The sequence below is a fragment of the Anguilla rostrata genome, chromosome 17 (genome assembly GCF_018555375.3).
Source record: "Anguilla rostrata isolate EN2019 chromosome 17, ASM1855537v3, whole genome shotgun sequence".
Lineage (NCBI taxonomy): Eukaryota > Metazoa > Chordata > Actinopteri > Anguilliformes > Anguillidae > Anguilla > Anguilla rostrata.
This window is the reverse complement of record NC_057949.1, coordinates 29,223,201-29,237,011: the sequence shown is the minus strand read 5'-3', so window position 1 is coordinate 29,237,011 and position 13,811 is coordinate 29,223,201. Positions and strand designations below refer to the sequence as shown.

General features: G+C 47.8%; 1 protein-coding gene across 1 annotated transcript; it reads right to left on the bottom strand.

The window, feature by feature from the left end:
- Nucleotides 1–918: 918 nt before the first annotated feature.
- Nucleotides 919–13,295, bottom strand: LOC135243264 (jupiter microtubule associated homolog 1-like). The gene is made up of 5 exons (XM_064314955.1): nt 13,107–13,295; nt 10,707–10,849; nt 4,653–4,759; nt 3,615–3,642; nt 919–1,403 (listed from the first exon to the last, which is right to left on the bottom strand). Exons 1-5 carry the CDS (start codon nt 13,160–13,162, stop codon nt 1,264–1,266), a joined length of 474 nt encoding a protein of 157 aa, XP_064171025.1. The 5' UTR covers nt 13,163–13,295; the 3' UTR covers nt 919–1,263.
- Between the last annotated feature and the right edge of the window lie 516 nt (nt 13,296–13,811).

Here is a 13,811-nt window from a genome sequence, read left to right as displayed (position 1 = left end):
GGCTCTATTCAAGACTTCATGGATCGATTGAAACAGTAGGTTCGTTTGGGTAATATCCTACAGAGGCTGCAAACAGCAACTCGTGTGCAGTTGCGCCGAACAAAAGACAGCGAGTTGACGGAGCTGATTGCAATCGGTATTAAAGGCAATTTGGCCGTAATCTTTTTCGTCCATGGCATTATGCATGATGATGGCGCTGGTTCATTCAAAATGTTTTGTTTGCCAATGATTTCCTTTAAAAGGCATATTTAAACTGACCAAACTGCTTAATTTGTGTTAGCTATATGATTTTTGGTGCGGAAACACGCGAGAAAAGCCAACGAGTCTACTAAAATGCTCGAGAGATTTTAAAATGTCCCCTTAAAAGGCAGGAATCGTTTTATCCCAGTTTGCCAACTGTACTGAGCTCTGGTAGAATAACGGTCTTATTAATGGTGTAACAGCGCCTCCGTGTGGACATGTTGAACTGGTACGAATAGCAAATGAGCAAGGAACAAAACATCTTCGGTCAGAGAAATTTAATTTATGATCATACATGATTTCACTATCGATTTAGACCAAAAAGCTAATTACAGCTAATCGCAAACGCATCGAGGGGAGGCACCACAGGACAAATGGGTGATTTTTGCTGGATAGGTGAATTTTGAGATTACGATATTTAGCTTCTACAACTACTGTAGTTTCATAAAATACCTGAAACCATGATTAGAAATAACTTAAAATAGTTAATTTAGATTATTTCATCCCAGCTGTGTCAAGTATACAAGACAAAATTTGCTTTAAGGGCCATTTTTTCTAAATGACACATTTCCTGTACACCCCCACTACCACCATTTACCAGATTATTAATGGCAGACTTCAGAAACTAACTTTGCTGTGACCAAAAAAGTTATTAAAAAAAAACACTCAAGCAACAAGTTCATATCAATCTTTATTGTACTTAGAAATTCACGCATCAAATCTTTTTTTTATTTTTTTTTTACCGTTTTTACATGGGGGGCGGGGGGGGTGAAAGTGGAGCTGTGTCTCATGCCTTAGTCAGTAGGCCGATTCTCTACAGGAGGAGCTGAAATGTAGCAGATACATAAAGTGCTTCTGTCGCCATATTGTTTTTTGAGGGGGGATTGGGGGGAAGGGGGTGTGTGTAAAAAAAAAAAAAAAAAGCTGCAAAGTAAAAGAGAGAAAAAAAGAGGGGGATGGGGGGTTCTTTTTTTTTTTTTTTCAAAAATAATGATGAAAGAGTTCGCGGAGAAAGAGGCTACTTCAACCCAGGATCAGGCTGGACTTGCCCCCGGGGGGGTTCCTCCGGCCCGCGGGGGCCCCGGCGGGTACTGTGGGGGCCGAGGGCTGTGGCACCTCCTCCTTCTGTTCCGGGACCTCCTCCGGCACCTCCTCTTCGCATGCTAAGCAAAGCAATCACACACAGCGTGCAAACACAGGAGTTACCACTACCCGACACAGAGACAGAGACAGAGACAGAGACACGCACGCACGCACGCACGCACCACAGAGCTCCGCCCCTTAAACACCTGTATTGGACCGCTGAGCACCACGCATGGTGGTCAAGATGATCCAGGTCGTCGTGGGAACACCACTCCCTTCAATGTTGAGGGATATTTCACTTGACGTTAGTATGGTTTTTATTTTTTTATTTGCTATTTTAATTTTTTTTAAATCAATCCATTATCCTCCGTAGTTCGTCTGTGCTTTAGAACTATTCATTTCGGCGAGGTCCCGGAAATAAGTGAGTCAGAATCGGGAGCTGGACAACCGGGAGGAACGGCAGTGCCGATAACGGTCAGCAGGGGGAGTCCGCAGATGCCGAGTCAGACCTATTCAGTTTTGTGCCCAGATTGATAGTCCCGTTTAAGAAATTTTGTGCTTGTTGATTCAACCTGTTTGTTCAATTCTGGGAAGCGATGATCACATGCTGACCACCCAGGACACCCGATACGCAGCGCTGCGTCTGCCACACTCCGCAGCGCACCAATCGTGGCTCACACAGATGAGTCGGGGGAGGATGATTCATGTGCAGCTCATACTGGTGCACAATGGACTGGGGGGGGGGGGGTTGCTGGTGCACATGGATACCCCTCAGATTTCCTGGACAACGCTACAGGAAATTACGCATCAGCCTCCATGGCTGCCGGCTGCAGTACCAGAATTAACGCTGCAACAGGGGGAGCCAATGCCTGCTCACCTCTTTAAAGAGTGGTTTTTTTGTTTTTTCAATTGTTTAAATTGTTAAACCAAGCGTTTATTTTATTGCTCAATCCGACTTCCTTCCTGTCCGATTACAATCCCCAGAATGCACTGTGACGCTGGCCACACCCCTTCTGCCTGTTGGCACATGGCTGCTGAAAGATAAGGCAGCCTAAATTTAATTCCACAAAGCAAGACATGAACTGGCCGTGCCGTCGCATGCGGAGAACAATGCCTGCATGTCAGAAATGACAAAGTGCCACCGTCAGTCTTCATGTCTGAAGCGCTCGAGAACATTCATTCCAGGGGAGTTTAACTGTACAACACGACAACAGGAGACCCTGTGACGGTCTGCTGGGCGGCTCACCCAATATATAAAATTTCCCATCGGCTGGTGGTTTGATTCCCCACCATAGCCCTTTATGTGCTGTGATCCCACCTCTATCTGTAACCCTCTCTGCTCCCCCTCCCCCGTCTAAATAAAGCCAACAATACTTCAGGAGGGAGGCAACTGTCAGCTGTCCTTAAATAGTATAATTAAGCATGAAAATAACCTGCAATGCATTCCGGGCCGTCCGTACTGCTGTGCATCACATGGTGAGAGAGTCCTTCAGTCACAGACTGTGCGGAGGATCTAGGGAGCTGCTTTTCGATGCGGATGCAGTCTCAGTGAATGGAAGAAATTAGACTGTTCTTCCTGAACGGACCACAATGACCTGAGAATTTCCTGACCCTCTGTGCAATTTCCCCTCGAGTTGCAGAAAAAAGGCTTACTTCCCATGAAAGGAAACAGAATGCTGAGGAATACTTATACTTAAATACATATATATAATATAATAAAAGTATGCTTGGCATATTTTTTTTTTCCACAAATATTAAGTTGCTTAAAAAAAGGTTGATATTTTCAGTACTGCACCACTCCTGCTTTGATGAGAGACCAGCTAGTGGTCTTTTAACATCCACATCTAATTAGTATTTATAATTAATTGGGAATACACTTGCTAAATAATGTCCAAGTAGTTCCTGAAGTCATTATTGACTGCCATTGACAAATGTCCCTTAATGGAAGCTGTACAGATGCTGGAAACGACCTCTAAATCCTGGCCTTCACCCTCCCCTGACCTCCAGATATTCCTCTTCCGATTCCTTAGCACGCTAAAAGCAAACCGCACCCTCCACGCCGTCCACGCCCTCCACACCTTCGCGCCCTCACACCCTCGCCCTCCGCACCCTCGTGCCCTCACACCCTCGCATGGTTCTTCCTGCGGCCGGAGCCGGGCAGCACTGCCTAACCGGCACGGTTACGGGGTCATTAATCACCCTGCAGCGCCCCATGACCACTTCCTGTCCTTTATTCAGCGTTTTTTTAAAGATGGTGTATGGTGATTCCGCAGAGAAAGATAGGCACTTACCAGCGCTGGACGGCTCCGCCTCTCCGTCCTACAAAACACAATGGGGGAAATTACAGGATGGAAAGTGTGACAACTGACAGGGGAAGCATCCTGAAGCAGGATTACCGGGTCAGCTGGATAACTGCGCTGAGTAAAACCCTGTGTCACGCAGCAGGATTACTGAGTTAGCGGGATAACTGCGCTCAGTAAAATCCAGCTAACTCCGTAATCCTGCTCTGTGATACAGGGTTTTACTCTGCGCAGTTATCCAGCTAACTCTGTAATCCTGCTCTGTGATACAGGGTTTTACTCAGCGCAGTTATCCAGCCAACTCAGTAATCCTGCTCTGTGATACAGGGTTTTACTCAGCGCAGTTATCCAGCTAACTCAGTAATCCTGCTCTGCGATACAGGGTTTTACTCAGCGCAGTTATCCAGCTAACTCAGTAATCCTGCTCTGTGAAACAGGGCCCATGTTTTGACCACGGAGCACTCTAAACCAGTGGCATAACTATATATACCCTGCAGCCCGTAAGTGTTTGGACAGGGACACTGACTGCATGGAAACAGCCCCAAACAGCCCTTTTGTTTTAAGTAGAAAGTGCTTTTAGCAATCAGTCTACGTGTCTTGGAATGAAGCAAAACACTTGATTTACTTCAGCGAGCCAAACAATGAGCCATTTATACAACTATCTACTGTACAGTTTTTTTTCATATTGTCATACGGTAATATGCACCATAGCACAAGCTTTTGTTTTCTTACAGTCAAGATTAGATTAGCTTGCTAGCTGGAGAAAGCAATACAACCACAAACTAGCTACATTAGAACATCACCAAGTAACTGCCATTTCAAACTACACATTACGGAATATTAAAACTAACTAGCTTCCCTACCACAGCTGGCTCTATCCCCAAGTAATAGACCTATTGGTTGAAAAAACAAAAAAACAAAAAAAAAAAAAAAAACCTGGATGCATTTTTCTGGAGAATGTAAGTGAGTGTGCATCTCTCCTGGCCCAAGACATCATATGTGCACCAGATGGACGAGCGCTGTCCCTACCCCAGCGGAGGCCTCCTCAGGCACAGAGTTGTTCTGGTTGGCAGCGTGGTGGCATCGTCTCAGGGGGGCGGACGGCTCTCCACACAGCACCCCCGTGGGCTTCCCGCCTGCAAGACAAGAGGCGCCGTTACCCAAGATGCTCTACGCGCGACCCAGACACGCTAGCTCCCGCGCTGCACCCGGTCCTCCGGCGTCCTTATTCCAGAAGGTTCCGGCTGGTCCGGGCGGTTCGTGCTGAAGCTACACGGGCCACGGCTGCTCCTTCGAACCACAGCCCTGGGAATATTCACAAGCGCCCAGCAAACCAGAACATAAAGATCCAACCAGCGGGCCCAGCCTTTAGCCCTCAACTGCTCCCAAAGTCTGAGTGAGAATAACGAATTCAACACTCCAAGGCCTCACGCACACTAACGCTAAAACAGATTTCGAAAAGCGTTTCAGCTCCTTAAAACTGTCCCATACCGAAAACATTTAAAAATTCTCAAAGCAAGGATCAGAAATGCTGGAACCGCTGAACCCTGAACGTGTACAGGGATAATTTGAGAAAACCTACCTGTAGAATCATTTTCCATTGGTGGTACTCTAAATTCTTGCAAGTTCTGCAAAAATTTCAAACATCTTCACAGTTAATTTGACAGAAGAAAATTTTGTTAACTGAGGAACACAAGAGATCACATCTGCCAGAGGAAACATTCTGCGTGGAGCGCATTCGGGGATTCTAAAAACCACAGAATGCATTTGAGTAATGAGCACGAGCGGGTCAAGGTAGCGGAAACTTAACCGAAACGTTTCCGAATCCAAAACCAGAACAGACCGGTGTGCGCGAGGCCTACGGCAACGGGAAAGAACTCCTGCTCTTATCCTCACAGTGCAGGGCTCAGTCTGCTCCGCCCCATCTGACAGAAGCACCCGCGAGGGGAGGGGGGGGGGGGGCGAGGGAGGGTAGAGCCGTCATGCAGGAAGTGCGCTTAAATGGGAAATATTCACCATCGATTGAATAATTAAACTTCATCATTCTAAATGCGAGGCCGGCCATCTGGTTTGTGCTCCCACTTGAGCACGTAACCCACAAGCCCCGTCGATTAGTCTCGATCGGCTTTTAAGAGCCACCGGCTCCCAGAACGCTTTGCGGTTCGCTCGCATCTCGTAATTACCACTGAAATGCACACTTCCTGCTTCTGCCGGTGCCCCCCGATCGTGGCCGACTGAGACCCTTTGTGTAGAAACGGGGGGGGGGAAATGCTACTAATGATCTTCTCATGACGAAAAGGCACCGCCACGCCCGGCAGACGTTCCCAGCCTGCAGTTTCATGGCCTTCAGCAGGTCAGACTGTGCAGGGGGGGGGAAATAAAATAAAAAGCTGCTTTCGCAAGAACCAATCCACCAAGCTACCCCCCCATCCACCCACACTCCCGGCTTAAACCAGGCTTTACAGTGTTGTGCTAATGTCTGGCACCAGAACCGGGAGTGTGGATTCCATCCAGAGGGAAAAAGATCAGGCGAAGAAGCCAAAACTCACAAACCCGCCCCCTTATCTATGGAGTTGGCCCGGGGCTCCCGTTCGAGCGCAGATTTAACAGCCCGAGCCACCGCGGCGGCCCGTGGGCGCGTCGTATCGGTCCTCATCTTCCACTGGGAGCAGCGCGGTGGCGGCGACCACCACCTCCGGAGGAAATTATCCGCCACAAAACGGCGGCTAATGGAGTCCGATGGACTGCCGTCCTGAGAGCCGCCATTGTGCGCGAACAATGCCCCGCTGGAGGAGCGTCGGTGGGACTCTGTGAAAGGGGCCTTCAGTGCGCGGTCTGGCCGCGGCCCAGCTGGACGGGGCTCCACGTGCGCACGCGAGCGCAAGCCGCCGCGCTACGGTAACGTCCCGAAACGTCGGGGCCGCCCGCCTCCGTCCGCTCCGGCCGGTTCTCCCGCGCGTTCCGCTCTCACGGTCGCCCGGGTGACCGGGGCCCTTGAAGGCCCCGCATAGCGGCACGGCTCCTCAGGGGCCCCTCCTGTGGCCCCCGGCCCTGCCGCTTGACTGAATCCTAACTTAAGCCACGCCCCCTCCAACGACTTTGTAATCACCTCCATTCATTTCAATAGGAGCTGATTTTTTTTCGCGTCGGCAATGCATGCTGGGATAGATGGTGATGCGTGGCAAGCCGGTGGGGCGGCCAGAAGGACGGGGAACATTATGGGTGCGATAACCAATCAGAATAAAGATCTGACATCATGCAAACGGTCTCCGATTTCAGATTTCATTTCCTCATTCCACGCAGTTGTTACAGAGGACTCTTCAATTATGGCCGTGTGGCGATTTCTGAAACACACGATCGATATGCATTTAAGGAAGGCAGTTTTAAAAATGGAGAACGCGTCCTCGAACGGCCGACTGGGGGAGGCGAGAGCGAAGCCAGGGCATCTCCTCGCAGGATGTCTGGCGTCACCCCGAAGCAGAGTTCTTTCAGGGTCTCCCCTCCTAATAAGGCCTGATGTGGAAAAGCCAGCGCACCTCGTATTTCAAACAACCCCCCCCCCTCCCCCTCCCCCCGGAGCAGCCACCAATCAGAGCATGACCGCGCAGCTTCAATGACCAATGAGAATTTACTGCTCCTCACTCAGAAACGGTCGTTAAACAGAAAAGAAGAAAAAAAAAAAAAAACTGACTAAAGTTCCCTCCCGTCTCTGTGCTGACAGCAGTCTGCGCTGGCTGTCTGCAGCCTCCAGCCCAGAGAGGGACTGCAGCTTTACGAGCACTCGCCCGCCGTCTAAACAGTGTCAAACTGCTACTACACAAACCAGCGACAACGGCCCCACTTAACCTGAGGCCTGCATCACCGAGCAGGGTTACCGAGCTGGCTGGGTAACCGCACCGAGCAAAACCCGGAACTGTCCCAGATCTGGAACGTGGACTGGAGCAAAAAGAGCTGTTCTGAGTTACAACACAGTGCAGTTATCCAGCTAACGCAGTAATCCTGCTCTGTGATACAGGGTTTTACTCTGCGCAGTTATCCAGCTAACGCAGTAATCCTGCACTGTGAAACAGGGTTTTACTCAGTGCAGTTATCCAGCTAACTCAGTAATCCTGCTCTGTGATACAGGGTTTTACTCAGTGCAGTTATCCAGCTAACTCAGTAATCCTGCTCTGTGATACAGGGTTTTACTCAGTGCAGTTATCCAGCTAACTCAGTAATCCTGCTCTGTGAAACAGGGTTTTACTCTGTGCAGTTATCCAGCTAACTCAGTAATCCTGCTCTGTGATACAGGGTTTTACTCAGTGCAGTTATCCAGCTAACTCAGTAATCCTGCTCTGTGAAACAGGGTTTTACTCTGTGCAGTTATCCAGCTAACGCAGTAATCCTGCTCTGTGAAACAGGGCCCTGGCTGGTCTTTTTACGGATAAACTATCAGCATTACCAAACCTCAGGAACAGGAAGCATCCAGAATAATGAACATAATTTAAATCCTGGAGGAAAGCGTCTTCACGATGCCGCTGACTCATGTGCAGCAGCACCTGGAGACGCACACCTGGACCGCACAGGTGCGGGCGCAGGCTCGCCTCCCCAGCAGCGGCTTGCACTGCAGACGCAGTCAAGCTGAAGCACAGCTGGGCTAATGGAACCCAGACAGATTCAAACGCGAGGCCTTGAGAGAGCTCTGGCGCACAAGAGACGACTGCTCATCTCCCCTCCCCCTCCACCCCATTAAAAAAAACCCACACAGAGTCAAACACTTCCTGTCTGTTCCTGATTAAGGCTCTTGCCAGGCTGCTGAGAGAGCGCTGTGTCGCTCCAGCGGAAAAAGGAAGGCCAGGTTGGTGCTTGGTGCGCTCCAGCGCTACAATCGCACACATGCTCCCCATGCGGGGGCGCGGGGGCGGGGGACCCGAAACAGAAGCAGAGTGGACCGAACTGGCGTATGGGAACTGCAGCGTATGCACCATCAGCTCCAAATGAGGTCTCAGCCCTTTAAGTATGTGACTAGAATTAAAACGTTCTTAGCTGAACATTCTACTGCTGATGTCACAATCACTGATGGTGACTGAAAGCAGTGGAGTTCTAGAACACTGACTTATTATTTTGAGGAAGAAGAAGAAAAAAACATTCCAGAATGCCTACTCTTCAAAGGGATAATGGGTGAGGTCTGACGAGCTGCGGACGGAAACCTGACCTAGATCTGACATTGCTGGAAAATATCCCGCTGGGAGTCTTTTCTTAAAGAGATGCTGGACCAGAAGGGCATTTAGCCAACAAAGGCACCAGCCTGTTCTTCAGCCATGACCAGAGACTGGTTTTCACCTGACGTGTGAACAGTTAAAAGACTAATAAAATTCAGGTAGAAATGGGTTTACTTGGATGTTTGTTGTCTGCGTTAATAAAAGATACATGTTCCAAGGATCAGCAGTTAATTGCCTTCCATATATGACAGATTGGGCCAACAGCTGAATGCTGAACTAAGTCAATCAATACATGAAATGATCAATAATCCAAGCAAATCCGTTAATAATTGATGAATGGATTTGATTGGATTATTGATCGTTTCGGGCTGACTGGAACATAAGCCAGGGTGTAGCCCCCAGGACTAAAGTAAACAGCCCTAGGGTACATCATGCGCATCTCAAATCCTAAAACCACATGTAGGCCAATAGATCAGCTAAAGCAGCGCTTACAGCAGTGCGTGTAAAAACCGTAGGATCTGTGCCTGTTAGGATATCCATTACTGCCCCAATTCTGCTCTTCCACAGGGAGGTGCGGAATTTCAGCAGCCCCTGGCGACCCCCAACGGAATGGCAGCGTTTCCACCATTCCACCAATCAAATTCACAGGAAACACAAACACCGTTTTCCCAATGACTCCACCGTGTGAGGAGGAGGTATAAAACGCGCTGCTGCTGGTAGACCTCATCCATCAGAGCCCTCGACCGCCTCGCTCCTACCGGCATCCGCATCCCTTTCTGCAGCAGCGCCGGAGGGGAGGCACCGCGCTGGGAAACGGGCCGGTCCAGACCAGGGGTCTGACGACTAACCGCACTCCAGGGACCGCAAGCTGGGCTCGGAGGAAGCCCGCGTACACTGGGGGACGACTGGGTGCGGACACATTAGCAGGAGTAGGACCCGAGATACAGCCGTCTACACTCTGCCCGTATACAAACGCAGACAACGCTCGGGCCTACAGCCCAGCGTCCGCTCGGTCCGCCGGCCTTCAATCTGACACTTGTTGACCGTCCAATAACGTCCAGTCCAGTGACGTCCAGGAAACGCTTACAGCATCCCACCTGAAGTTCCAGATGCAAAATAAAGTCTTATTTGACAGCAGCACCTTTCAAATAAATCCTTAAGTGTCTTAAACGATGGACTCCACGACGCTGGAACGTCCCTGCAAATCACTGCAGTACATCAGGTGGCCGAATGCATTGTGGGATTGAGCCACACCCATTAGGCCAAAAAGGCACCAGTACTCTATGGCCTTCAGTAGCAGCTAAGCTGGTCTTTCAGACCTGAGCACCTGCAAGGGGCGGTTCAGATTTAGCAAATAATTAAGGGACCCTATATCCACATTTGACAAATTAAAACGAGTGCAGTTCACCTGTCAAACACTGTTAAAACACAATGCTTTCAATTGATTTTATTTTAAAAAAAAAAAAATTGAAATACCATTCTGCTCAAGATGCTGTGCTATAAAAGATTTTTTTTAATTGATCTTTACAATTAATGTTTTTCCTCGATAAAACATTACTATTAGCTTATAATTACGCAGCCTTTACAACCTCCAACGTTACCACAGCAACACTGAACCAAGGAAACCTCAAAATTGCAAAACTGAAACCTGAAAAACTTATTTTTCTTCCAACCAGCGTGCGTAAGAACACGCCTGGGGTGGTTGTTCCTGTGTAGTAAAGAACTTCTTTATCCATCTAACAGCACAGAATCTGCTGCCTCACTGAAAAAATTGGGTAGAATTCGGACTGTACAGAACCTTCAACTGTTTTTTCAGTCTAACACAACTGACCAAGCCTGATCCGGCCATAATAAACGGGACTTCAGAGGTCGGAGTAGCTACCGGGTGGGTTGTTCCGTCGATGAGCGTGGGGGTCATCTGGCTCCGCAAAGATGTTGGAGGCGGTTCTGTTCTTACGAGCCGGTGGCTTCTCCTCGTCTGTGCCGAAGGATATGTTCGAGGCTCCGCCGGGGGGCCGCAGTACCCTGTGAATACCGACAGTCAGTGGCTGGCAGGGGAGCATCAGGCTGACAACTCGCACATTAGAGCCGCGCGGAGAAGCCCCACCCTAGGACAAAAGACACACGCGCTCAGCCGAGTGGCCTTAAACGCGCAGGCGGCCGGTCGAGTGCCCCCCCCCCCATGTCATCAATACAGACAAAAAGCACGTGCGCGTGCACTGCAGCACCGCCTTCCTGCACACACGGTCGGCCTTCATCTCTGATCGGAAAGATCTTCGGTGGCTCAGTAAAGACTGATATAATCCATCTCCCATAAGTTGCTTTCAGAATGCTGATATTAAATATTTTTGCGCGCACAGCTACGCCACACAGTCCATTAAAATAGATTTCTGGACTTTGTGAGAATAAATGACACACGCGTCAGCAAATTCCTAGATAGTGTATTTTTTCCCAAACCAGAGCCTTCCAAATAACACACTGCACTATACTAACTGCTTACAGAACTATACACTGTTTTTCTCTCCCGTCCCCATTGACGACTCTTGATAGAGCTTATAAAATGGATGTAGCCTAATCGCATAACCATTCCACGACCCCTCCCGCCCCTCCTCCCCCTTTGAGCTTTATGGAAATGCTGGCATCTACCAGCTGACACCAAGCAGCTGTTCCAGTCAGACAAAAAAAATTAATGAAATAAAATAAATCAAGTTTCTCCCGTCCACAAGACCAGACAGAAAGTCTTAAAACCGAACATGAAATAACAGATAGCTATAATTTTAAACGGCCGTAGTGTGCACGCGGTGTCTGTCGTGGAAGGTTAATCGTAATGCTTAAACCAGACTTAACCTTCTGAGCAGATGAGCTCATGCAATTCCACGCAGGCGGTGGGGAGAAAGGCTCTTTTTTAGAAGACCCCACCCTACAATGAAACGGCAAATATTTACTATATTGTGTCACGACTTCAGAATGTAGAAAAGCTAGATTTACGAAATCTACCGGCTTGATAATAAAGAAGTTTAGAACCAAGAGATGATGTTCCTAGTTAATCAACTGTCCGTTTCAGATTCTTTGTATTTGAAAATGGATGGTTCGAGGGACCTGAGCGATTAAGTCATTAGCAAGCTAATATACAGGACTGTACAGTCGATCAGTAAAGATCAGGAGCTAGCAAGCCAAACCCTTGCTGGATTTTTCAGGCAACAGCCCCCACCCCAAGAAAAAAACCGCATTACCTAGCTAGCTTGCTGGCTACGAAAAGAAAAGGTCTGGAAAATCGCTACCGTTAGCTGAACGGACTACACAACTGCACTGGCGCTTCATTTCACAGAAGAACACAATTTACAAAGCCTTTCAGCTAATTATCCAGCCAACAGATCCCACAAGCTGTCAACTAACGTGAGAAGACTAGCGTCTGCTAGCGTAAATAGCCAACTGCTGCATTTCAAACGAGGGTTTCCTTTCAACAGTGGCTGCATTCAGCACCAGTATTCACCCAGTCAATAGCATGCAGCATGTTGTACTGCATCACTATCTTCAGCTACAATGGCAGTCTGTTAGTTCTTGCAATAGGTTTTTTAAATGACAATTTTGTGACGTGGCTAATTTTTTTTTTTAAGTTCCCCATCTATCCATCTGGTTACATAAGCGTAAAACGGGTTACCGTTACAAATCGAAACAAAGCCTGTCTTTTCACAAAATGGAAATCAACAAAGCAAACGTTATCCAACTAGAAGCAAAGCACAATCATACAATTCTATGAAAGCCAACGTTAACTAGCGAGTTAACAGTTAACACGGGCAAACTCACAGGAATTAAAGATAACTCAATCTCTGCCTCCGCTTTGATTGCAAGCGCTTAACTTAGTGATATCAGCAAGCTAGCCAGTGATATCCAAACTTATGGCAGCTAACATTAACCCACTTAGCAGCCAATAGGCAACATTAATGACGTTTAGCGAAAACTACAAGATAACCATGTATAAACATTTTGTTCGTTAACTATAGTGCCACAGTAATGCACATTTCCGGTACCTACACACCATTTGTGAGCGGAAAAGATAACAAGATAGCTAGTTTGCAATAATAAAAAAAGAAAGTTTGGCAGCTATGTACGAGGTTATCAAGCTAGCTACCTAAAAAATGTACACACCAAACGGATTCACTTTAAATATGGGAAGCGAGCTAGACACCCAACTCAATTATGCGCCCCCTATTATCTGGCTAGCTAAGTGGGTTCCATTTTCTTTTGTTTGTCCGCCTACGTTTAACTGTCGTCTATTTACCTGGAACTATTTTTCGCACTTGGGTCCATCCCCTGGTAAGTGGTGGTCGTCGTCATTTTACAGTCTAAATTAATAACCACGTTGTCGTAGCGGTGATTCTATAAACTGCTTAGCTGTTGAGTAAATCCTTTCTTCTCTTCAAGCCCTCATAGGCTCCACCCGACTTAGACCGAACTGAAGTCCAAGCGGGGAACGTCGTTTATACAAGTTTACTCCCACCCACAGGACTCAGCCCAAGGGAGTTCCCACATTCTGGTTGGCCACAAACCCGAAAGTCTGATCTGTCATTGGGCGTCCACACTGCCATTCAACGTCAGTCGCCTTATACAGTCATGTCATTGATCATATTTTTTAAACAAAATTCAAGTCTTCACCTCGAGAAGCAAATAGCTAGCAATTACTGCGCTTTCCAACGGACGTGTAACATGAGATTAGATTGCGAATAGGCCTAATCAGTAATTCCCCCTGGTTTCCTTGATAAAGCAATATAAGACAATTAAATCCACAGACATTTGTATATTTATCTAAACATATGAAGAAAAGCGTCCAAAGTTTCAACATTTTTTTAGCTTTTACCCTCTGTAAATATTCAACATATGCAACTTCTTATTTGCTTGAGTATTTCAAGTACAAAACAAATAGTTAACCTGCAGGAAAACAGTTAAATTCATCCTGACCAGAAGCTGGCAGTCCTGTATGATTAGA

Coding starts and splice junctions, on each gene's coding strand:
- LOC135243264 (XM_064314955.1), bottom strand. CDS start 13,162: ATGACGACGACCACCACTTACCAGGGGATGGACCCAAGTGCGAAAAAT. Junction 4,760..10,706: donor TCGACGGAACAACCCACCCG/GTAGCTACTCCG, acceptor CTTGTCTTGCAG/GCGGGAAGCCCACGGGGGTG. Junction 1,404..3,614: donor GGCGGAGCCGTCCAGCGCTG/GTAAGTGCCTAT, acceptor TGCTTTGCTTAG/CATGCGAAGAGGAGGTGCCG.